A 26,680-nucleotide genomic window follows, 5' to 3' on the forward strand; every position below is an offset into this window, starting at 1 on the left:
GACGCTGCGTGGGCGCTGCGTACACTCCTTTTAAAGGGGTTTCTCCTTTATTTAAAAGTGGTTTTCCATAGCTAGCTATTTCTACATTGCATACTTATATACTGTATATTGCTACAATGTTAGTGGAAAAACTACAAAGATGTATATAGGACACTCGATCGAAATTGGCTATTTAGCCTTTTCAGCTTAGCTTTGCCCACTGCGTCAAATTTCAGTGGAAATGGAATGTCACATAACTAGTTTTAGGTACTTTTTTATCTGTGGTTAAATTTAGCCTTAAGCATAAATTAAGCTTTAGCTTTAGCGTAAATTTAGCCCTTATGATTGACCTTATATGGAGAGAAGTGGAGTGACAGACTTTCAATTATTTACTATTTAAATACAAACATTTTAAATGTCATAATTACGCAAAATATTTTTACAATGTCGCGGTCAAAGGCTAGAATTTCTATACTTATAAATAGCAAGATTACGTGTTAATATTTTTCCTTACTCTTCGTTTTGGTATTAAGTATTTTTTTGTGTAATTAATTAAAATAACGCTAACGGGAGTGTTACCTGCAAAATTCAGGACATACGTATAGCGACGTTTGGATCTGACTGATAAACATTATGGTAAAAAAAGTATCTCACTTCCTGAAAATCTATTCCCGGAAATAATCGCACTATAACTTGAATCTTTTCAAACTGAGAGTGAATATACATCTCATAGGTGAGCATGCTCCACCTTAGACCGCATCGGCACTTAGCATCATGTGAGATTGTGATCTAATGCTTACCTTTATCCAATAAATAAAGGCACAATAGGCTTGCGATAATGCTATAATTATAGTACCTAACCTATGTATAAAATCAGAGATGAATGAAAGCATCCCTACAACCTCACGAACATTATTCTTGCTCATCACACAATTAATATGCCTCTGCAGTGATTTGACTCCAACAGCACCAGCTTCGAAGGCAAGGTCTCTACAAAGTTACCAACTACTTATAGAATGAAACCAAATTTATCTGATTGTGGGTGTACTTTGTAAGCGACAGATGGACTATCATTTGACTGATCGTCGGGCATTCATTGAACGAGGAGAATCATTTTACAAACTTTACATTTAATTAGTTCTTCATAAATCAGATAAGCAACTTGGATTCATTGAATTAATTAGAAAGTTGTAAGGCAAATACATGGTGATATCTACATTTTGTGATTTCATGATCTACTTCAATATAACATAAAAAGTACCTATCTTCTTGCTACTTACCTTCGTAGATATATCCCAATATCCTTTTTATACCTCAACTCATTTCCGGTTCCTGATAATAACAAACTCTGGTCTGAATGACACTCAATTTACAATAAATGCTTTGTGCGGTAATCTCTTATTGAATTTATCGTCAAATAAATGATAACCATGATTTCGATATCCGGCACTTAAGGGGTTTAATTTGTTCTGAATAGCTGTAATTACTCGTACGCCCGATTTTGATACTGATAAAAACGCTATTAATAACAACGGATATGACTTCCTTAAATGTTTTATTTCAACGTTCAAAGAATGTTTTACAAACATTTATTCTTACTCTAACATCAGTTCAAATATTAATGCTACTTATTTACAGACTTAATTGCGATAAAGTAATGTGGTTAGCCACTCGGGGCGAGGCTGGTGCGGCTTGTACTCCGGCGGGCTCATCGCCAGTGGCGACGCCGCATCCGCCAGCGCCCCTGAAGACATCTCAGTCACAGCCACACTAGGTTTACCTTTCAAAATTGACCTCAACTCCTCATTGTCAACCGCTCTATTCCTCTGCAGATTCTCTCTCGTTTCTTTCATTCTCGATAACTGTTCACGTAAAGTTCGATATTCCTCTAGGAACTTCTCAAGTTGTGAAGCACGGAAATCGAAGTCCTCCATCGGCTGATCCACGCGCGTGTAGTCGCGGAGGCCGGACAGATCGAGGAGGGGGGTAGCGGACGGTACGGTGGGCTGCTCCCGGGCTGGAGACGAGGGTAAGCTCGGATTACGTCGCAACCGATTACCGCCCGACGATAAGTCGAGAAAGCTATTAGAGCGTCGTCCAACGTTCCTTGGCTGATTCTTATCGTAGATCCGGTCAAAAAAGGTTCCAGAATCGCCGCCAGAACTGTTTCTTCTACTATTTAAAAGGGGGCTTCGGCTCTCGCCGTCTTTTCTCCTGGGGATCGTATAGAAATAGTACGGGTCGTGTTTCATTTCGCTTCGGAGGTACGAGGAGGTGCCTAGAGCGCTCATCTCGATGAGGTCTGGGTAGTTTTTTTCGCTGTCGCTGCCGGAGAGGTCGTTGTCGAGACGCTCGTGGCGCAGGCGCGGACGCGCGCGTGGGTTGTTGTTAAAGCGGTTGGCCGATGAGTGCTCGGCGTGCGCGCTCAACACGCCCGTTGATGTCGAGCTCGCGACAGACTCGGGGGTTTCGTCAGTACTGAAAAAAAAAATTTTTTGTCAAACCATTTTTAAGTTGCTTTGTTAAGTAAGGTGTTACGAATATTTTTCCAACATTATTAACTTTTTTATTTTATTTGTTTAAAGCAACACACACATTGCACAAGTTTTAAGAAGCCTATTAGGAGACGTCTAACGGGTAGAGAGTTATGAAAGTACGTTTTTAATACATTTCACAATACGATCAAAATGTAGCGGTATACAGCCAGAGTCACCATTTTATTGGTTTATCTGTTACACACAAATATTTCCATTCACTCATTCATTTCATTTGTGCCAGCTTTCATGAATTGTTCACTGACAGTGTCAAAACTGACGTATACGCTAATGTCTACGTAATTTACTTTCTATACATCTCGTTCGCACTAATACGCGAGTACGAGCGAGATGCATAGAAAGTAAGTTACGTTCTCGATAGCGTTTATGTCAGTGCCAAACTGGTGGTGTACTTCCGTTGTGGCTATTTCTAAGTAGGTTCAGAAAATGCATTTCGATGTATAATTCTACATTTAAGGTAAAACTACGTGGAAGACGCAATGAATTATTTACCGTTTGCTGTAATCCTTCAAGCGGGGTATATGCAAATCTCGCTCAAGTATTCCATTTCTGCTGACCGAGTTATCAAACTCAGATCTCCGCCACCCTGCGTCGAAGGACAGCGACATGGGGTCTCGTTCCTCGCGTACCTCCTCGCGCAAATAACCTGCGCAATCGTCCTCCGGGTCGTGCGAGGGGACGTTCCTGTAGTCCCCCCTCTTCCGGCCGCTGTCCGCCGGCAACACCCGCGGCACCTCCACCACACCCTTTATATTAGCCTCTATCTTCTCGTAATTGTCATCGCGGCGATTAGTGGTCACTATCTGTTCGTTCCACCTATCTAATTGTCTTTTCTTACGAGTTTCATACGCGCACAGTCCTACTAAACAAGAACTTAACACTATCACCGCGGACACCGCCATACCGGCCATGAGAGCGCGACCGCCAAAGCCTTTGCCCTGCGGCTTTTTCTCCACGACCAGGCTCACAACCGCCTCCGCTTTTCCCGCTCGGTTTTCTGCATTGCAGGTATACGAGCCTGTATCTTGCATATCTGCTGCTTTAATAGTTAAATTACTCGTTTTCCCTTCACTACGTAATATAAAAGATCTACCGGAATTTACATTATTAGAACTAGAATTGGCAAGAAGGCGGCCCGCGCGCACCCACCGCACCCGCGGCGCGGGAACGCCGCTTACTCGACACACTAACGTCACTTCCTCACCCTCGACACTTTTAAAACTATTAGACGCGGCACTGACTTCTGGAGGACAGGCGAACTCTTCCAAGTCCAGACGATCCCAAGACATGGACATGAGCCGCGGAGGCAGGGAACAATCTGGAACTACTGTTGCGGGGACATTTTTCTTAATCATCCAATCCCTCATTGGTCGCAAAGCACACGTACACTCCCATGGATTTCCAGCAAGCTCTAAACCCTTCAGCGATCGTAATGGTGCCAAAACTGCTACGTGGAGAACGTGCAGTTTATTCTTATCCAGTTCTAAGTATTCCAGTGAACCTTCCAACCCCGTGAACGCTCTCGGTTCTATCTCGGCTATTTTATTCTCACTAAGGCTCAGCCGTACTAAATGGGGCACAGCATTGAAAGCGTCATCTTTGATTTTGATAATTGAATTTTTGGTTAGCCTCAGCTCTCGGAGTTCGGAAATTGAGTCGAAAGCGTGTGACGGCACGGATTGTATATTGTTCTTTGATAAATCTAGTTCTACTAGGTTTACTAGAGCGCGGAAGGCGTGCTGTCGTACGAATTTGACGCTGCAAGAAGAAAGGTAAAGGCGTTGGAGATTGAGGAGGTTGGCCGAGGCAAAAGCATCGTTCTGAAGGGTGGTCAGTTTATTTTCGGAGAGGTCGAGGAGCTGCGTGGTGGGGTCGAGGCGCGGGGGCACGGCTGTCAGGCCAGCGCGGGCGCATAGCGCGGACTCCTTGCCGCTGCGCCACTTGCACTCGCAGTGGCGCGGACACTCGGCCACGGCGGCCGCCGCCAGTGCCAGCATCAGCAGCACCCACATGCCACGCGCCTGCTCACCCCGCGCCCCTCTCTTCTTCTCCACTAAACGTCATTCCCGGCTGGTCGACGTTTCTGTAACCAATAAAATACCAAAATGTAATAAAATGTATTTATTGATCAAACCCTAACGTTAACTTAACGTATACTACTTTTAGTACTATAGAGTAAATCCACTCAATATCTAGAGCGTAAAAGAAAAATACTGTCTTTACAGCAGCTTTTGTTTTCATTTGCCTTTCCTTGATTGATACCGTGTTTATTTTTACATGATTGCATGGCTAGGATAATACTATTTACGTATATTGTTTATTACTGAATTTATTCATTCCTTGTTATTGTTCGTATTATAAGTTCCCGGCCTTCCCATGGCCTATCAGTTACTCCGAGTAGTGGAATTAAGTAGTTGCGGTGGATTAGAAAACTTACATGTTATGAATCTAAACCTTACAAGCGATTAGGCACCCTCTTTTTTGGCAAAAAAAAGAATAAACAAATAGTTTTCTTTTCGAAGTGTTACTTGTCAGTTTACTCTGGATGCCACTGTAGGATCTATTGCTTTTCAGTTGTGTTATTAACTTATTACAAATAAAACTGTAAATTAATGGTCTTGTGGTTATCACTTTAGACTTATAAATACAACGCAATAAAGCGTAACAATAGTGTTAGCTTGGAGTTAATTTTTTTTTATTCCTTATTACTATGAAGGCACACTTTGACCCAAGCGTCGCACGAACCCGCCGCCAAAAACCGGCTCTCATACAATCGAAGCATTTATATGTAAAAAAAATATTTTGTATGTAAAACTCCTACTCGCTCTAATTTCTTTGTATAACAATTTATTGCATCGAAAACTAGTACCAGATATAGATATTTTAGTAACATATTATGTTACTTGAATGTTCATGTCAAATCTCGTGGTTATTTCAGAATGTTGTTTTTATTAATAAAACGAGAGTACCTATACAAGGTGTAACAAAAATAGTGGGTATCCGTTTAAGGGCATATCCGGTATCGTGTTCTGTTCAGGAAAGAGTACAAGATTTTTTTATGGTATTTGTAACTACGATTGAATGGCGGCGGCTTCAACAAACATGTAAATTTAAATCCAAATAGGTTGACCTCCTTGTATCTCCTTTGTTTTAAAATTAATCAATTAAATTAATAGCTAAACACAAAAAAATTAACATAATTCTTTAGATCATTAAGAAAAATAATAATTATTTGTTCATAAAATAAAACTATTAAATGTAATTATTAAATGTATTTATTTTATTTTTATGTAATTATTTGTATTTCACGTCTGCAAAAGAGAATCGTGTTACGATTGGAAAAAAACAGAGCTCCGTCCGTGCAAAATAATTAAATACGCAACGCCTGTAATGAATCCATTTCGGTTATGCTGGAATTATTCATAAATCCATGCACGGCTTATGGACATTGCCTAACGATGCGTTCTCCAATACGGGACCCAATTAGTGCTAGGTTTAGGCCACCTACTCACTGGCTTCTATTTGAATTTTGAGCAGATGTGACCCGGCTTTTATTTTCTTTTTCTATGAATATTTGAGTAAATACGATTGAGGTTCGGTATTAGATGTGCCTATTGGTGCGCCGTGTGACTTCAGTTCATTGCATTTCAGTGCAAAATTAGTTGATTTGATTAAGGCCGTTCCATCGGTTTGCCGCTGTCTTTGTCACATTTCGCAAGAAAGAACGGGAAAGAACATACGCGCCAAGTGTCAATTTTGATCGAATTTTGTCGGTGTTTATTTATTTTAAAAACGTTACCTAACAATATCGAAATTCTAAAGCTATGAAATTATTATTTATGTTAAGATTGTTTTTTCTTCTTTTTTTGTTTATAGTATCACATAATAAATAACCGAGTAAAGTTGGATTAAAAGTCCGAGTTAGAGGTTACTTTGGGAATTAATTGTATCGAGCGAAGTGTCATAATTCATGTATCGGAAGCTATGTTGTTAAAGATAATATAGTCAAGAACTACATATATTTTTTCCACGTCTACGAATATCAACGCCTCTTAGACAAACAGGATCATATAAGGAGATTTTTCGCCTTCTGGCTCAGGGAACCGCCTTAAAACCATACTCCGAAAGCTCCCAGCTATGGTCCAAAATTAACTCTAATATCTTTGTTTAGGTGTGAATATTATTTTAATTTTGCTGTTCCGAAGTAAAACATTCTCAGAAAAAGAAGATAAAATTGAGCCAACACCAAAAATCTATTGGTATTGATACTTTGTTGGAAACCACGGCAAATGTATGCCAATACTAATATAATACCAAAGATAGATATAACTCCGTAATAGATGGATACAGTCTAAGGAAAAAACGTGCCTCGAAAATCACGAAAAATTGATTCTCGATCAGATGGCGCCACTAGTTTTGGCATTCTCTCGTATAGAGGGCGTTGACGGTTTCGTTTGTTATTTATAATTTTAACGCATATCAGTGAAAGAACATGGGTCAAAATCATATAAAAATAATTAATGCAAATAAATTAAATACATTTTAACGTATTTTCATAAATCTTCATTTTTAGTTTTAAAGTTTGTCGATAGATGGCAGTGAATTTACAGTGGTTACAAAATTTACTATGACAGTACCGCTCTATCTTATTATATCCTCTTTGATAATACTATCTAAGTCTAGAGTAATGTAGAAAATAGATACAGAGATTTGATGTATAAACATCAAATCTCTATAGATCAATTTAAGTTTACCGAAAACCACAACTAAGCATGTAATAATAGTATTAAGCAAACACGGATCGGACCGCGCGATCTCGCCAACTATTACATAAACCCTAGAGGTTTGCAATAGTCATGCTTGCATTCTGCTGCATCTTCATCAAAAACCCACTGCAGTCCTTTGAATGGTATACGATTCTCAACAAGTCACCGTGTTTGACTCCCTGCTTGAGGGCGTCCGCTAGCTAGCGCGGGTACACAGCGGGTGATCGGGTTATCGAAAAATAGTATGAGACTATGAGCAACGGATGCGAGCGGCGGATGCCTGGGTACAATGGCATTGGCGTGCGGGCGCCCGCTCCGTCCGTACACCCGCGGCCTTACGCATTTAGTCACTTTAGTGCTCTCTTACGTCAGCTGACTCACCGCCTGATCGTATTGGTTTTAATGTAATTCAAAGCTAATTTGCGGGCGTTAATTAGGTAGATATATTAATACCCTATCCTGCGACATTCCTCAAACAATTTCCTTTTTGCTATTAAACTTGTATTACCATAATATCTCAATAATATTTATTTCATCCATTAGTTCATAATGCCTCATTAATAAATTAATAAAAGCCGACGTATTGCAGCGTTATACCTGTATAGTTTTACTATACTAATCCCAAAGCCAAATCATATTAGCAAAATAATATTGATCAAACCACAATAATACAACGACTCATTTTAAAATATCCAAATTATCTAAATCCTTCAATTAATTCCAACATGTATGGACTTTATTTATGCTCTCTGATTGAATTGTGGGTTCGTTTTGGTTTTATTTAACGTTCACAAATATGCTTTACAGCAAAGGGTTCCAATGAAGCGAATGTTGGAAAAATTAAATTGTAGCGTCAATGTAAAATTTGTACGGCTCAAACATATTTACACATGATAATGCAAGGGAAAAAATACCTTATTGTGTTCGCTGTAAGCGCTGAAATTGATTCTTATTGAAGTGTCGTTGAAATTCGCGTTAGGGCCCATACAGCTTTAATGTTTTTAGGATTCCGTAAAAGGTATGATTATTGTCACATTTTCCCCTTCGCATTCTCTTCTAATCTATCTCCAAGCTTGGTTCTCCATTTAAACGTAGTTACGCTCTCATTTTAAAACGACTAGCTAGATTGCTCTGAAATTTGTGCTTGCAATAGGATAAGGTATATATGTAGCTTCAGATACCATAGGTAGCGAATTTAAGTTTTTCATACAAAATTTGTTTTTGCTCTATTTCGTTTGTTTTATATACTGGGGCTGTTTAAACTAATTACAGACCTAGATATACTTCATGTCAAAGTGTGCAATGTGCATGTTGTGTGTGCAAAGTTTCATTACAATCCAACACGTAGTTTTAAAATGAGAACGAAACTACGTCTGTATGGGAAGGTGAAATTCGGCCGAGCTTGCCGGGAACTTAATTGTTAGTAAATTAAACGTATGAGAGCTATTGAAAGAGTAAGAAAAAAACGAACTACAAAATGGATCTGAATTAAAAGTGTAGACACTTTTTACGTCGAACACATCTAACTAAACTTGACCGTGCTAATCGACCGATTGAAGAAATCAAAATCCCAATGACAAAAAGGGTAGCTAGGAGTCACGCATAACCTACACGTAACCTTATTGACTTTAGTTGTACGAGTACGTTTTTCGAAATAAAACAAAAATGAGAATGTTGTTTTAGAAAATCCTTCTTATCGTAGCTACTTTTTAACTTAGTAATTCATGTTTGAAATCGAAATTAATATTCCATCCTTTTACAAATATTTTTAGATAAGTAGACTATGTAAAGTCGTCAATAGAACTTGCAAATAATGTAAACAAACCAAGTTACCTTCATTACTTAGTGATCTCGCTCTTTAAAAGGACACCCATGGCCTTATCAACAGTCTATATACTTAAATATTTTATTTATATAATATTTTTGTTAAATTAAATGTTAATTATTAATATTTCAGGGAAAATCACCTTCGTAAAAATGTTAGGTTACGTGTCAAACGCTAATAAAATCTGTCATATTTGTTTACATTATTTTCAAGTTCTATTGACGACGACTTTAGACACTCGACACACTCCGTTTTGAGTAACGGCCCAATTCGAGCAAAGCTTATAAGATATCACAGCGATTAGATACCGATCTGTCAGTGTTAACTGTTAAAAGTGACATTTCTTCAACCAAAAACGTCATTTTTGACGCTGACAGATCGGTATCGTATCGCTGTGACATCTTATAAGCATTGTAGTAGTAGTAGTAGTAAACACTTTATTGCACAAAACAAGTACATAACACAGAGAGGATACAGTAAATGTGTACAAAGGCGAACTTATCCCCTTATCCTTGTTCGAATTGAGCCGTAATAATTACTTACGCTGGAGATCTAGCGGGCGCACCTATACTCGTACCTATATGAAAAAAAAAATGAAAAATAATTTATTTGGGTTACAATGTGCATTTAAATGGCAATAGGGTTGGAACCTTCTTTTAAGTATAAAATATACTTGTGGCAGAAGGCCCCGCTCTTCCATAATTTGAAGGGGTACAACCAAATTTTATTTAAAATGTTACAATATGTGCAATATGGTACTTATAATTTACTATAAGACATGCTATAAATTAATTTATTCATACATTAAATAAACTTAAATTAACTTAATCTAGTGCGTGTGTGTGTGTGTGTGTGTGTGTGTGTGTGTGTGTGTGTGTGTGTGTGTGTGTGTGTGCGTGCGTGTGTGTGTGCTTGTGTGTATATTCTCAATTTATTACATGATACCTTCTATTTCGTTGTAGTTTAGGATATTTAACCATTCTATCACCTTTTTCTTACATTCATGTCGTTGTAAAGGATATATATCAATTCGTTCGTTTACAAAATTATATAATTTAGGAGATCGATAGTGATATTGTCTTTTTGCGAATTTAGAGTTTAATGATGGCACTGATGCAGCTTTACGCTTTCGTCTTGTAATCCTAGAGGTAGTTATGTACTTAATTGACGCATGCAGTTTTGTAACACATCTCAATACATAGAGTTTCCTTATAGATAGTAAGTTACATTCTTTATATAAGTTATCAGTAGGGTATCTGTAGGGTTTTGAAAACATAACTTTAAGCAGACACCTTTGCGCTCTTTCAACCTCCAGAAACTTGGTTTTAGTGGCTCCGCCCCATATGGGAACACAGTACGTCATAATGGACTGGGCCATTGCAGTGTATATCTGAGTGAGAAGTTGTGTAGTAGCGACATGTTTAAGAGTTTTGAATAACCATATGAGCTTTCGGATTCTACAATTTAAATATTCTATGTGTCTGTGCCATGAAAGACGCTGGTCTAGAATAACCCCTAGGTACTTACACGAAGAGACCTTTTCAATGGTTTGGCAGTTGCAGATGCGTGTGTCAACCAGGTTACATTCATGTGTTTTTATTGTAAGATCGTTTGGTGGTTGCGTGTTCTCGTACTTCGAAAAACATATGTAGTTAGTCTTCGTGCTATTAAGTGTCAGCAGATTACAATTTAGCCATGAACCTATTCTATATAGTCCGTTATTCGCTTTTTCAAACACATCGTCCCATGAACTCCCGTTAAAGACCACAACTGTGTCATATATATGTAATAATTTTTGTGATATTAGTGCGTTATTGTGCGTCTGTAAACAAATAAAAAATATTTTATTTTATTTTTAACATGTCGTACTTAAAGTACCTACACTGCGTATGAAAATTAGAAATTGTTACAAAACAACAAACAGGTGTTTGTTATATTACAAAATATTATATATTTAAACCTCATTTATTTAGTATTTAACAAAATTGAAATTTGTATTAAAATGTCTTCATTAAACACTTTCTGATAAAAAAATATGCACACACGGAAAGAAACAGCGACTACTCTACTTCCGCTAAACCATACTAATTTACCACCGTTTTGTACACAAAAGCACTCTGACTACCTTCATTTATGGGGTAAATTTCTCTTTGAATACATCCCGAGCTTAAATGTCCCAATTATTTACGACCACGCTCTCGCACTTCGACCTTTCAAGCCTCGAGGAAAATGTAAGCGCCCTTTTATTGTGCCTTTGGTGGAACGTTAAAATTAAATTGCACCTATGTGCAGAGTGGGTCCGGCCACGGAAGGACATTTCATTTTTATAAATATGAATTTGATTTTATATTTATTTCATCTCGCACTCTTCCCAATATACAGAACTATTTTGCCACAAATTACGCTGAGCAAGTAACCTTTACTATGAAGCCAAACCCGAAATTCTAAAAATAAACATCCGCTGTTCCTTGGCTGTTCCACAGAAAACATCGACGTGATATGTCGAAATGTATGAAACAGTTGATTTGGTTTATTTTTTGCTATTCCTGAGTTGATGCATAGCAAAAGTGCTCAGTGATCTTCATATTCATCTCTCAAACATGGCTAAACATAACAAAATCACCTGTATACGAGTGAGAGGAATATCAAATCAATATTATATTTTTGAAATAGGAATGCGGTTCCCGGCCATGGCGACGTCCAAGCCAGGACGGGAGTCAATTCGCATTTTAAGCGACTTAAAATAATCCGGTTAAAAATTGGCAATTTCTCACTCTCATTTAGGTTCAGAAATAAATTGGGCCGCATGGAAATTGGAAGCGTACCTTATTGAAATTTTATATTTAATTACTAGCTTGGAATGCACCTAAGTAACGTTGTTTTTGCCGCTCGCTTATGAAAGAGTGGTTGAAAAAGTGCAAAATCGATGACTAGTTCATTGGAGTTACTTCCCATTTCTTATCCTCATTCTTGGAAATTTTATTTTAATACTAAGTACTTACTTGTTATTACATACATTTTGTGTCGTGTAAAGGTGGACTTACACCAGAGTGAGGCACAAGGTGCCGGCGCAAGCATATTCAGTAAAAAAAACACTGGTGGAATCCCGCCTTAATATGACATACTTAGCTCCATTTAACGGGTAATAATAATAATACATACTTTTAATTGATGATATTTAAAAAAACTGGATAAGTGCGAGTCGAACTCCGAGGGTTCCGTACAAATTTAACTTATTTCTTACTAGCGACCCGCCCCGGCTTCGCACGGGTGCAATGCTGATGTATTATATATAAACCTTCCTCTTGAATCACTATCTATTTTTAAAAAAAACGCATTAAAATCCGTTGCGTAGTTTTTAAGATCTAAGCATACATAGGGACAGACAGACAGCAGGAAGCGACTTTTTTATACTATGTAGTGATTTTATTTATATAATTATATTTTACAAAATAGTTTTGAGATTTTTTCCTGTTTTTTCAGTGTAAAACGATATTAAGTACTTGCCAAATTTCATAGTTCTAGGTCAATGGGAAGTACCCTATAAATTTGTACTCCCTGGAGCGTGTCGAAATATACGTTTTTTGCGGCATAAACGGCCGTAACTTTTTTTAACTTCAAAGTAAAAAAAAAATATCACAGTTTCAAGGCGCCGAAGATCTGAGTATATGGTTTAAATTTCAACTCGGTACCTCCACACGTTCCCGAGATAAAGGGTATTGACAGACAGACGGACGGACGGACGGACAACAAAGTGATCCTATAAGGGTTCTGTTTTTCCTTTTGAGATAAGGAACCCTAAAAGGCTCTTTTCTTTACGTTCTATGTGCATATGCATAAGAAATAGTGACATAAAAAATTGTCAGCAATGTAACAATTCTAATCCTCATACATAAATTGCTTGTGATAAAGACATAAAGATAAAAGGGAATAATATAACCACCTGTTTACACCTGGATACGCGTAAATTTTGCTTGTCACCGGTAAATACGTTTCACAGCGTCAACAAAGAAACAGAAGGCGAACTCTTTAATAGTCTAGTACCTACTTACGTACTACTATAATATAATATATAAATATATTACAATAATACTACTATATTACAAACGTACTAGTATATTACAATAATTGTCTCCTATTTAATTGCCTATACATATCTGTAAATCAGTCTGTTATTTACTAATTTAACTCCTTAATTCTTTAGCATAACTGAGATGTTTGCCAATCGTTATTGGGTCACGGGAAATTTTTAAGTTCCATTTAATTTGTATTGTGCAGTGTCAGTAAACATCACGTAAATAATATGTAAATATAATAAGTTTTATTAGTAACCTGTGAAAAGCACTGTTTAATAAATTCTTGTTTTTTTTTTAATTGTAATGTTTGAAGAAATGCACTGACTTATTGTACTCAGTGACAGAGCTGTTGGAGAAAAATGACTTGTGACGAACATAATAGGATTTTAAAAGATGACATTGTACAGTCACACTCCGTTGGTTGGTTGTCAATTAGGACGATTTCTTACTACCGATAAAAAATCTTTTCCACTGAAAACGACATAGAAACACGTCCACTCTGATAATTGAACATGGATATTTTTATTTAGTTGTACCGGAACTTGCATTTTTGATTTTAGAATTTTTATATTATTTCTACTCAGAATCACGAGCCCCTAAATGTATGTTTTTGTTTGTACCGTTTTTTTACGGTCATAGAAGATTGTATTGAAAACGTTACTAAACGGTCCAACAAAATTGGGGACTTTTTTCTTGGTAAATAATAAAAGAGCTCGTGATTCTGATTAGAATTCATATAAAAAATTGCGTGAATTGCAAAAAAAATACATAGAGGACCTGTAATTATTCTAAAGTGAATCGATTCCAAAGACAGTTAAGACAATTAAGACAATAATAAAAAAATATAATTTATATTTAAGTTATATACATGAAAGTGTGTAAGCGTATGCTATTGACATTTATTTCATACAATATAATTTACATGATTAACTTTCGTAACACAAATGAATCAATTAAGTTAAGACTAATCACGGCTTCACTAGACTTATATTGACCGGGATATAGACCGTGATTACCTTTTGTATTATTTGTGAGCTCCCGATATTTCGACGCAGTTACATGCATCATGTTCACGGGTGACTGAAGATAGCGGGTGGGTGTCAAAGTTGTGTAGACAGCGCTCTGTCTACCCTCATTCTTGCGCGTCGGCTGCGTTCACTTTCAACGTTACCAACGGTCGCATTCACACTTGTTGGTCCGGTCGCGTTCACACTCGTTGACAATATAAGTCAATATAAGTCTAGTGAAACTAACCGTGAATCATTCAAAACTCTAATCACGGCTTCTTAACTGCGCTTAATTACGTAAATATTTTTTTTGCAATTCACTCAATTTCCACTTCTAACACAAAAGTTGGAGGTACAACTTTAAATAGAAATGCCTAGTTGAGCTTATCTTATAGTTTCGGGGGCCCTTACGGATACACTTCGACCCATAGGGATCTTTTGTGCAGTTACCCCCTAGGAAAGATCCGTCCGCTACTCAAGAGCTTTCCCCACCATATGCCGGATGATGGACCTTATGGGTAGCTTTTTGAATTCCTTTGGTACCTGGTAGCCTGTTCCAAAGTCCTTCATTCTTTGTCTGGCGAGGGCGCCTAGTTGAGTTGAGCTACGGCTATATTATACACTGCGGCTTAGGTAGCGTGACTGGAACGCATATTCCGGACGTCATTTCGCTCGCATTCTTAACATATATCCTGAAACCTTCGCGTAATTTAGCTCCAACAAGCCACATCATTTCGGCTCTTCCTTTGATATATTTTCAGTCTACGGTAACTTCGCGTCGATGCTTTTGGAGAAGAGAGATTTCAAAAATATATGTGTTTAAATAAATGTAAAGGTAAGTTAAGTAAACATATTACAATGCGCTTATGAACGGCAAATAAAACTACACCGGCTCTAACCCTACACCTCTGCCTCGAGAAGATTTAAATCCCCCCTCAATTGGAGGAGGGTATCCCAATATGGCACCGGCAAGAAACTCGGCGGGACACATCTATTCAAAACATTACATCTTATAATTAACATGCATTACGAGTATAAAAATACGATTTATATTACTATAGAATTCATTCATTTATGTTAATAAGAGTAGTAAACTACATACCTACTTTGAATACTTCCTTGTAAAATCCTGTTTAGATCGCAAATCTACTGATTTAATGCATTTGGCTCTACATTTAATTCGATCTTTACAAAAAGTGGGTTCGATTAAGTTACCTACATTGAATTGTGTTCCTCTTGAATATTCGCGTATACTGGATGATTTCTACGGACATTAAATTGTCACCTAGCCAATTTCATCGTCTTTTCTATGAAGTACTTAAAATTTTTATTTCGCAATCAAGTACAATACTCTTTAAACTAAAAATACATGTCAGAACATAAAATCTAAAACAAATACGTAAATAAAAGACAAACAAAGACACTAAAACTAACTAAAATATAAGCACATTTTTTACTAATAAACTATCCTACTTATACTATCAACCCCATTCCGACCCCCACCCAGCCCAAAAGAACCAAAAATACTTGCGGCATTGCCGCGCTGGATAGCAAGCGATATTTGTTGGATGTCTGTTGGTTTGTTGTAATACTTAATTCAATCGCCACTTAAGAGCCAACAGGAGTGGTCATTTCTCCATACAAACGTACTCGACTGTTTCCTCCGTGGTTTTTGAAGCTAGAGGAATGATTTTTTCAACACAGATTAATATTGTCAATATCTGTGTCGGTGTGTTTTGCTTTTTTTGATATTTTTGTTTTCTAAGGCGCTAGAGCCCTTCAAATATGGCCAAAAATGGCCTCACTGACTATGCCGCAATGAGAGGCGTGGTATTCAAAACTGATATCAATTAGCCAAAAAATCAAAACAGTCCGACACAGACAATTTCATAATCATTTAGATTTCCAAATTTGGTTACGATTGGTTAAGTTTTGGAGGAGGAAACAGTCGAGTACAAAACCTCGATTTTTGAGATTTTTACGCAGGATTTTTCGCCTAAGCTGCAGTTGTCCTTATCGTACTAATTTTAGGGCCGGGGTCAAGTTTCTAAATACGTACACAGACAGAAAAGTGATGGGCAATAGTCGACATTGAATGTCGATAAACTAGTGATGTGATAAGATCGATAAACCATAACAAAGTCGCGATTTGCCTCTTAGTAGGCGAAGTAAGTAAAGTGAGTATGCACTTTGGCCTCAGGGGATATCGTTTAATACTATTTAATACTATTGTTTCTCTTGGATATTCGCGTATACTGGGATGATTTTTGGGCCGTGATCCCTAATGTCAAAAATATATTAAAATGGTCAATTGGCCCTAATCAGATTAAAAAAAACCGGCCAAGTGCGACTCGGACTCGCGCACGAAGGGTCCCGTACCGTTACGCAACAAAATCACGTTTGTTGTATGGGAGCCCCACTTAAATATTTATTTTATTCTGTTTTTAGTATTTGTTGTTATAGCGGCAACAGAAATAGATCTTTTTTTTTATCTGTGAAAATGTCAACTGTCTAGCTATACTAGATAACTACTGCCGCAACGCAATTTAAGGGTCTCCGGCAAGCTCGGTTCTCCATACAAACGTAGTTCCGCTCTCATTTTAAAACGAGTAGCTACTTTGCTCTGAAAATTTGTATTTACAATAGGATAAGGTATATCTATATCTGAAATTAGTTTATGAAGCTTCAGATACCGTAGTTAAAAAAATACAGCAAATTTACGTTTTTCATACAAAACATGTTTTTGCTCTATTTCGTTTGTTTTATAAACTGGAGCTATATAAACTCATTGTATGTGCAAAGTTTAATTACAATCCAACACGTAGTTTTAAAATGAAAACGGAACTCCGTTTGTATGGGAAGGTGAACTTCGGCCGAGCTTGCCGGAGACTCTTAAGGACCACACGTGTTTAAGCAAAGGCACATAAAAGAAAAAAATGCTACATTAAATGTCCATTAAGAGTTTTTTTATACCCTAACGTGGGCACAGTGATGGATGATAGACGTCTTAATTTACCAACTCACCTCAAATTCTCATTATTCGCGGCCTCTGAGCGTTCCTCAGAATCTGTAACGGTAAAAAACATAAGCTTAAAATTTTGTCGTACCAAAGGAATAAGGAATAAAGCATACTTTCATGGTTAAGAACCGAGATTAGGTTTGGGAAATTTCGTTACTCGAATTTAAACGCTCAAATACTTTGTGACTTCATGTTCACGCAGCAGTATTATAATAATGGACGGTCCATTTCGAGTAAAAGAAATAAAATACAAGAGAAGCGATATAATAATGGAGTTTTCTTGGTAGTGGATTGTGGGGATTTGGGCACTCGAGCCCGTTTGCTTAAGTTGCCTTGTCACAAGCAATAGTGCTGACTTACAAAACTGAATGAAGGGTACATTTGTACGTGTTCCACGCGACTCGAGTGACCATGACCCGTCGCCGCTTTTCCTGTAATGTCAGCCATTTTTAGTCGGTTGATGAGTGCGGTCGGAAAATAGAGATGTCGGTAATTTTGAGGTTTAATAAAAAAAAAATATAGTGTGTAGTTTCAAGCAATAGTGCTGACTTACAAAAACCGAACGAAGGGTACATTTGTACGTGTTCCACGGGACTACAGTGACCATGGCCCGATTAAAGTAATTTTAATATATTCTAGTCTCGTTGAAGTTTACATACTATAGCCGATCAAACAACTTTGTCGGTAGAAAAAGGCGCGACATTAAAATTTTCTATGGGACGATAACACTTCACGCATGTGTTTTTAAATTTGCCGCTTTTTTCTACTGACGGAAACGGCTTGACAGACTATAGTTAATAGTTAACTTTTTAGTCGGTTGATAAGTCTGCGGCCGGAAAATAGAAATTTCGGTAATTTTGAAGCTTAATGAACATTTTTTTACCTGTGGATATTTTCAGATTGAGTGCGTGTCATTTTATAGTTTTTAGACATACAGCCGCAATCGTAAACAAAGCTCTACATGGCATTTGCAATGACAAAAATGATAAAAAAGGTAGTTATATAAACAAGAATTACGTATTTTGTCCATAAAATATTCTTAATGAGCAATTTAACAAAACGCCATATCATCCTCTGCTTAAAAATATTTTGTCATCCTACATGCAGCAGTCATTTCGTCATAAGAAATATATTATTTCGTCATAGATGTCATTAGTATTATTACCTAATTAACAAGTAAGCTCGTTTGATACAGTTTTAATTAAACCTGTTGAATTGAGGTGGCGTTTGACGATAATGACGTCACGTAATTATATATTGCTATTTATGTAAGACTGTAAGTTATGTACAATTTCCACATGAAACGGATTGTGATCAGGGACATTAATGACTGGAAACTTTGGAACGTAACATTTGGAGGAGGCAGGAGGTTAAAGCAAAATTGTCGTGTTTATATATAATTTATAATATATTTGCAAGGAAAAAAGGGTGGTTAACTGATAAACAACTCACCCTTAGTACCGTTACCTTGCGTACCATCGAAGTATAATTTTAGTTTAAAATAGCTAGCTAGAGCCGAGAGATTCGACTCAACCTTTTTGAACAAAAGTATATTTTCAGAGTAATTGAGATAAAAGGTAAAAACCCTCGCGACGGCCACATGTTCCGTCGCAAGTTTCGCGTGGCGCGCCTTTTTTGTTTCCTTCTAATTTCCTAGCTTTACGCAGCGATTGATATTTTTCATTCGCTGGCTTTACGCCCCATAAAACTTTTGTTTGTTCTGACTAGAGATGGGCCGAATATTCGGTAATTATTTGGTATTCGGCGTATTCGGCAAGTTTTCCAATGTTCGTATTCGGCCGAATTATTCAGTTTACGGGCCGAATATTCGGTAAATATTTTTTATTATGTTTGTCTTGTTGCAACACTGTAAAATGTAAGCTCCTCTAGAACTTTTCAAGTAGATAGTTATCTCGTCCATCCGGTTACGTTTTCCCGTTATCATTAAAACACATGATGAGACATATTGAATGCATAAGATGTTTTGTTTCATTATTTGGATAGTGTGCACAATTTGTTTGCATTTGCCTGGCATCGCCTTTTGACCTGTTTTTTTTCTTGGAAGTTACCTAGGAAGCGATTATCTTCAACTGCTAGTGAAATTGAAGTTTTTTAATGGTTTACGAGTATTAGAATAATACAGATTAACCAAAAATATTCGTATTCGGCAAACTCCATTCGGTCAATCTCTAGTTGTGACGAATTTAAGGACGACTAACGAAGTAGGCGCTACGGAACCTGGACCCGAATCTAGGTGGCCTAGCATTGATAACAAACGCCAAACGTAAAGTAATATGTGTCGGGCTACGAAAAGTCCCGTGACTATTTCCATACAGTAAGAATAAAAACTTTATTCATTGCCACAACACACAAGTACATGGTAGGTAGGTAGGTAGTTTCGATTGGTATCTAGTTTTGATTGCATTTAAGTCTCGATTGGTGTTTTCTATCAAAGATTGTCATCTTGTCTAGGCCCCCAGATATTTAAGCGCGGAACAAAATGGATGTAGACGTCAGTCTCGTCCCTGTCTTGTCCCTGCCTCGTCATTAGGAATACTCGGGTAAGAAATTACCTTAATCTTATGTGCAATAACAGTCTCATTTTTCTAAATAAACAAAAAACTTTTAAAATTTTAAAGGTTTCGCAACTTAGCACATTTAAAATAAAACTTTACTGAAAAAAATTACATTAACAAGCCTCCTATTATTTTGTAACTTTTATCAATTGAATTTCCGACAGACAAACCACATTCAATCACGTGAATTAACTCTTTATTATAAAATTTTACCAACATAATAGGTACAATAGAGTATAACGAGCCTAAAGACTTTTGTCTTAAAATGTATTGTTCTGATAATTATCATCCTAGAGCCTGATTCAGATGTAACAACTGGTTACGGTTTCGAGCTTATTTTGATGCGACTTTGAATATCGCTCACGCTTATTGGTTCATGCGATATGAAGTGCACGTCAATCACCAAGACGATCGTCAAGGTCGTATCAAAACCAATTTAAAACCGTAACAAGTTGTTAAATCAGAATTGGGCCCCTGAAGCATTATAATTTTAATAGATAATGAAATTGATGATCGTGGATTTTAATAAAATGTGTGACTTTTAAGCAATAATCTGGCTGGATGTACAATCGCCATCAGACATTATTGGCGTTACCAATATTCGTGTGATGTTTTCTATATATATAGTATGTATATCGTCGCCTACCACCCATAGTACAAGCTTTGCTTAGTTTGGGGCTAGGTTGGTCTGTGTGAGATGTCCAATAAAAAAATTTCAAAAACATTTAAACATGCACTTACAACTGAGGTTTTTTAAGCAGGATCCCGTTGTTTGACATAATTATTGAGTCATAATGATTGTCAGATTATCATTAGTCATAATTCTGAAACCGTTAACATTTCAGGATTTTCGTAATATAGGTTAGATTAGGTTTGTTTTATGGCAATCCTGAAAAGTTACGCGTTTCTGAGAAAAACCAAATTATGACTCGAAAATTCGGACAAACACATTATGACTTAAAACTTTATGAGAAACAATAGAGGCCCCTAGAGCTCCTCCGACGTATATTTAACATCAACAGTACGTACACAGAAGACACACAACAAGTACAGTGGAAGAGATCCCTTATAGGGATAAGTTCGCCTTTGTACCTAAATTTATATGAATTTCATGTTAACCATTTTTATTTGTACAATAAAGTGATTTACTACTACTACTATACAGTATTTAGGTACCCGTTCGACATAACATGTTAACACTATCAAATCCCTCTTGGCACAATGGCCAAGTCGCAGCAGCACGGCGTAGGCCTTGTGAACAATGGCTGGGTAGGATAACGACGTGTATCGCCATAGGTACCGGATAGGCTTAGGGCAATCGCACACGTAACCACTGCACCGTATCGGCTTATCTGCTTGTCTATAAGACATGTTTAGACACAACCTGAATGTAGCAATTATTAATCTATTTATTATTATTATTTCGTTATAACAGGGTAGTTGACACATGTTGAATTTTATAAGTAAATCTAGTTAAATAGATAGAAAATGAGCAATTTATCACAATAAATTGGAAACTTAAAAAATATATGGGAATAATAAAAAATACGTTTCGAAAAAAAAATACTTTTTTTAACTTTCAAATAGGAAAAAAATAACGGTACATTTTATTTAAAAGAATGTTGAATAGCTACAATATACATAAACGCAACATTTCACCCACAAAATCGCAATTTCCTTGTTTTCTATACATCGAAACGGCTTCTAAGCAAAGTGACGCAGTGACGTCACGATGTGTTGCCATTTTGTTAGAGCATTTCGTCAGTAATGTGCGGGTGCCAGACTTTGATTGTCATTTGTGACTTTTGTACTGCTTTAAGGCAATGGGTCCCATACAGACATTTTATCCTAAAAACAAATGACTGATATCATTAAAAAAATTAAAAACCGAACCGAACCGAACCGAACCGAACCGAACCAACCCAACCCACCCAAGAGAATATTATTAAAAAAATTGTTAACTACCCAATTATGACTATTGGGTATTTCATATCTGATAACCTCAAGCACGATTGTGGTGTATTCGACCGAAATGAGAATGGAATTTATTTCAATTGAGCTAACTAACCTTTTAAGGTTTTGGTTGGAGTCTCCCCTTTGCGAATGTAGTTTATAGACAAAGAGAATCACACTGTCTTTGTCTTACGCTAGTACCCAAGCAAGTAGCACCCAAAAGAAAGGGATGAGTATAATTTTCCTGATTGTGTTTCCGTGTGAATATGTTCATGGTATTTGCCCTTGATTAAAACCTGTAAAATTTCAATATAAAAAACTTACAATTTTGCTAACGCCCCTCTTAATAAAAATCATCAACCTCACATTACTGAACACGCGATACAAAGGTAGATACAAACTTAAATATTTTACAGTACGTATGGTGCTCCATTACGAAACCTTGTGCTATAAGAAGCACATTACGTAACTACGTCAACAATTTAAAGGGTCATAATAATGTACTGTAAAACATTGTACGATACAAGTGCGAGAAATAGGAAATTCGCAACGAGTAGCGAATTTTAAAACACGACTGAAGGGAGTGTTTTAAATCGATAAGAGAACTATTATGAGGGTTTCGACCTGTATAAGTAGGTCTCGACTATTTCCAAGGAAATATTGCACCGATTTACCGAAAATAATATACGATGAATCTTTAACATAAATATTATAACGGTCCAGCCTAATCGAAAGTTACCTTGCCTGGTAAAGTGGAGGTTTTGGGTTCAAGTCCCGGGGGGTGATTCGAACTTTATTAAGTAATCTTGTTATAAAGTGTGTTTTGTGTTGTTGAAATCACCCTCCCGGTAAGGGTATTTATTTAGGTGTCCATCACGAATATTAAATTTGTTCCAGAGTTATGAATGTTTCCACTCATCTATCATAATTATTCATCTTCGTCTAGTACCCAAAACACAAACCTAATTGAAATTACTGTAAAATTAAGTTGATTAGATACTCTTTTGTTTATTTATTTTTTTGTTATTCTGTACCGTACGCTAGGCGGAAATAGTAACATAATTTGTTGAAATGTTAAACTGCGGACTATTAGTATGCTAAGATGACCCAACTGAAAAAGGCTTATAATTGCCATAAAGATGTATGTTTTTTTTTATTACCATAAAACCAGGGTTTTAAGTGACCCAGGCGATTGTAACCATGGCAGCGAGTACAAGAATAAGTTGATTCACCCGAGAACAACAGATTTCGTTCCTCGAATTTATTTATGCGATTGAACATTGTTATGTGAACGGTATTCTTTACATGAATCTTAGTCCCAACCACACGTGCATAGTTGTATTGTGATACGCTTAACAACTGCACTGCTAAGCCGAATACCGCAGTACACGTGTTGGGGAATGTAATCCGGGGCACCTACAACAAACTCCTGTCCTGGTACACAATGTAGGTAATTCGACATTCAACGGGGTTAACCGGTTAAACTTGGAGTTACCATGGTTACCAGTATAATTTGATACTAGGTTAACGGTTTAACGGGTTAATGGGATGGTGCAAATGGCACTAATCAGACATCGAATTTTTGGGGGAAAAATTAATAACTGGTATGGGAAGGAATCGATACAGGAGCAATCCATGAAATTGTCTACCGTTGTCCCGTACAAACGCGAATTTACTGAAGATTTGTAGGTATAGGAGTTTGTGTTTTATAAGCCGATTAAAAAGTTGTAATACATGAAATAAAATGCATTTAGAGTTTTGAATGATTCACGGTTAGTTTCACTAGACTTATATTGACCGGGATATAGACCGTGATTACCTTTTGTATTATTTGTGAGCTCCCGATATTTCGACGCAGTTACATGCATCATGTTCACGGGTGACTGAAGATAGCGGGTGGGTGTCAAAGAATGAGGGTAGACAGAGCGCTGTCTACACAACTTTGACACCCACCCGCTATCTTCAGTCACCCGTGAACATGATGCATGTAACTGCGTCGAGATATCGGGAGCTCACAAATAATACAAAAGGTAATCACGGTCTATATCCCGGTCAATATAAGTCTAGTAAAATGCATTTGTACGGGACAGCCCGTGGAATGCTCCTATATGGGAAAAGCATCGATACACTAGTACAGGGTACAGGGGTCAACAATTAGTTTATGCTAGGGTGCGGTTTTTTAACCCTTAAATGCATGATTTTTTGTATAACTTTTTAATAAATTGAAATAGATGTGTCATGCTGTATAAAAGTAATAAATGTGATTTTGGATAGCTGCATATTGAGCCACGGACCATCAAATATACGATGCATATATACATCATTATGCATTTAAGGGTTAAATAAAATGACCATCGCGGTCCGTTTCCACTTATAATTATTAAGTATTTATGTACAATATTATCAATGTGGCATTCATTCCATACTAATTGTGCGTATTCTCTTCGAACACAAAAGTATACCTACTTAAACCAACAGCTAGTGTACCCTGTCTCCTTCATAAAAAGTAAGTGATGTTCCGTGCTTAGTCGCCCAGACTACTCAAGTACTCAGCTATACGGCACGCTTGGGTGCGCACACTTAGCGCACTGAAATCATACCCCCTTAGTGTTACCGTAAAGGTACCGTTCGGATTTAGACTGCACTACAGTATTGCGGCGCGACATTGCTGCTGACGTAGAAGGAAAATGTGAGACTGTAACAAGAACAAACAATAATAACGCTTTCTCTAAGATACATTAGACTATCCCGTTCTTACATTTCCCCCCACCACTCATTGTCTAATCCAGTTTTATACTAGATTCATGGCTGCTGACTTAATTGCTGCCGAAAATGTCAAAAATCCGGGCATCAACATCGTTTTGAAATCGTCAAAAGGTCATTTTATCATAGTTTTATATTAAATGTGACGTTTCTTGCATTAATGCAGTTGGCAGCATTTCGGCAGCATTTCTGCAGCAGCATCTGCATTACTGTCGCAATTGTCTAAAATCTGGACATACCTAAACATATTATTTTGACATTTAGGTATGTCGTACCTGAACGTACTGTTAAAATAATACATGACCTGGCGGCCTACCCAAGGTGTCAATCGCATGCGCTCCGCCATCGAATCGCTTTGTGCCTCTCTATCACTCTTCCGTATACACTAATACAGGGATCACCAAATAGCGGACCGCGGTCCGCATCCGGACCGCCAACCTACGGACCGCGATGGTCATTTTATTTTAAGAACCGGACCCCTGAAGACAGTGACAGTTGCGTTTCGTTCGCTACGGAGCGTTAGCGATTGGCAAGTTGTCTACGGGGCCTGCACAGCAAAATACGAGGGACATAAATGTATTGAAATGGCGATGTAACGTATGATTTTCGAGTTTACATACTTCAAATAGTAGCGAGGCACTGTAATACAAAAAGTCAATCAGCGTAATAATCATACCCCGGATTTTTGGGTGCGGGAATGATTTCGGGTGAATATAACTGTTTATTGTAGAATAGTTACCAAACTATGAATATAAAATAGGTAGTAAGCTCCAAACGGGCATAGAAATGTTCAAATAGTTTTTAGGGTTCCGTATCCAAAGGGTAAAAATGGAACCCTATTTTACCAATACTTCGCTGTCCGTCTGTCCGTCTGTCTGTCACCAGGCTGTATCTTATGAACCGTGATAGCTAGACAGTTGAAATTTTCACAGATGATGTATTTCTGTTGCCGCTATAACAACAAATACTAAAAAGTACGGAACTCTCGGTGCGCGAGTCCGACTCGCACTTGGCCGGTTTTTACAGTTTTTACCTATTTTTTGGCTAGTGTTAAACAATATGGGTATGGTAAATGATCACATGAATTCAAGCTGGTTTATATTTATTATTTTATACTTTATTTGCTTCATTGCCATAATTAATTAATGTCATTAACGGGTCTAACGAGATTAAATTTCATTATTTTACCTTTTCTCCGACGTTTCAAAAATTATAATTATGAAATTGAATCGCGTTAGACCCGTTTAATTATGTGTATTATGTGTACAAAACGCGAAAGTTCAAAGTGTTATAATTAATGATCACCATGATTTTTGACACATACTCTATCTGTACTTATTGTACCTAAGTAAAATAACAACTCGCATAGGGTGACCAAGGTTTTTGTGTATTGTTACATTTATTGGTCTTTTGTTATGATTCCATTTCAGATTTGTGTAATTAATTGTTTGGAACGCTGAAGAATCTGACTGAATGAACTTATCAAACCCAAATTCCGGTTCTTACAAAATGATTAATTTTCGCTTCATTCAATTCGGACAATAGAATACTTTAATTGCAATCAATTATTTTATGAGACATTTTACATTCTGATTAAGGATTAATAATTGTTTCGATTTAAATGGGGTTAAACAAACAACTGACCAATGACAATGAAACCTTTTTGCTTGTTTACTGAACAATCTTGTCGTAATTATTATTTCGTCTGCTGTATAAATATGTTATCATCATTATTATTTACAACGACGGGACTTAATCGCGTAAAATAAGTTTTAAATTTACCTCCGACGTTTCGAGGACGGCCCCGTAAGTCCCGGGTAAGTCCCGTCGTTGTAAACAATAATGAGTAAAAATCGTGAAAGTTTAAATCAGTGTTATGTTATCATCATCAGACGCCAAACCCTAGATAACTTAGTAAAAACTTGGAGGAAAAGGAACGTTCTTCTATTTTTAGATTTGACGTTATTTTTAGTAGCGAGCTCTTTCGTTCCTGTTCTTAGTTATCGTTATATCTTTGTTGTGTAATGTTTTGGGGTGTCACAAATAAATACACTGATTGATTGGTTGAGGGACCATCGTTTTCCCTAGCCTATATTTACTCGTACATATACATCGCAATGCTGGAAACGGTTTCCTTTTAAGAGGGGGCTAACGCAAATTA

The 26,680-nt window shown here is 37.1% G+C and overlaps 1 protein-coding gene across 1 annotated transcript in view; it reads right to left on the minus strand.

Annotated features, from left to right (window-relative positions):
* Positions 1-1,515: 1,515 nt before the first annotated feature.
* LOC134743572 (uncharacterized) overlaps positions 1,516-26,680 on the minus strand; it is a 109,011-nt gene continuing 83,846 nt past the window's right edge. The window contains exons 2-4 of the mRNA XM_063677097.1: positions 17,233-17,275; positions 3,027-4,617; positions 1,516-2,457 (exon numbers count right to left, since the gene is read on the minus strand). Coding sequence (XP_063533167.1) covers positions 1,620-2,457; positions 3,027-4,546 — 2,358 coding nt within the window. The 5' untranslated portion in view covers positions 4,547-4,617; positions 17,233-17,275 and the 3' untranslated portion in view covers positions 1,516-1,619. The remainder of the gene's footprint in view (positions 2,458-3,026; positions 4,618-17,232; positions 17,276-26,680) is intronic.

Source organism: Cydia strobilella, chromosome 1, assembly GCF_947568885.1.
Source record: "Cydia strobilella chromosome 1, ilCydStro3.1, whole genome shotgun sequence".
NCBI lineage: Eukaryota > Metazoa > Arthropoda > Insecta > Lepidoptera > Tortricidae > Cydia > Cydia strobilella.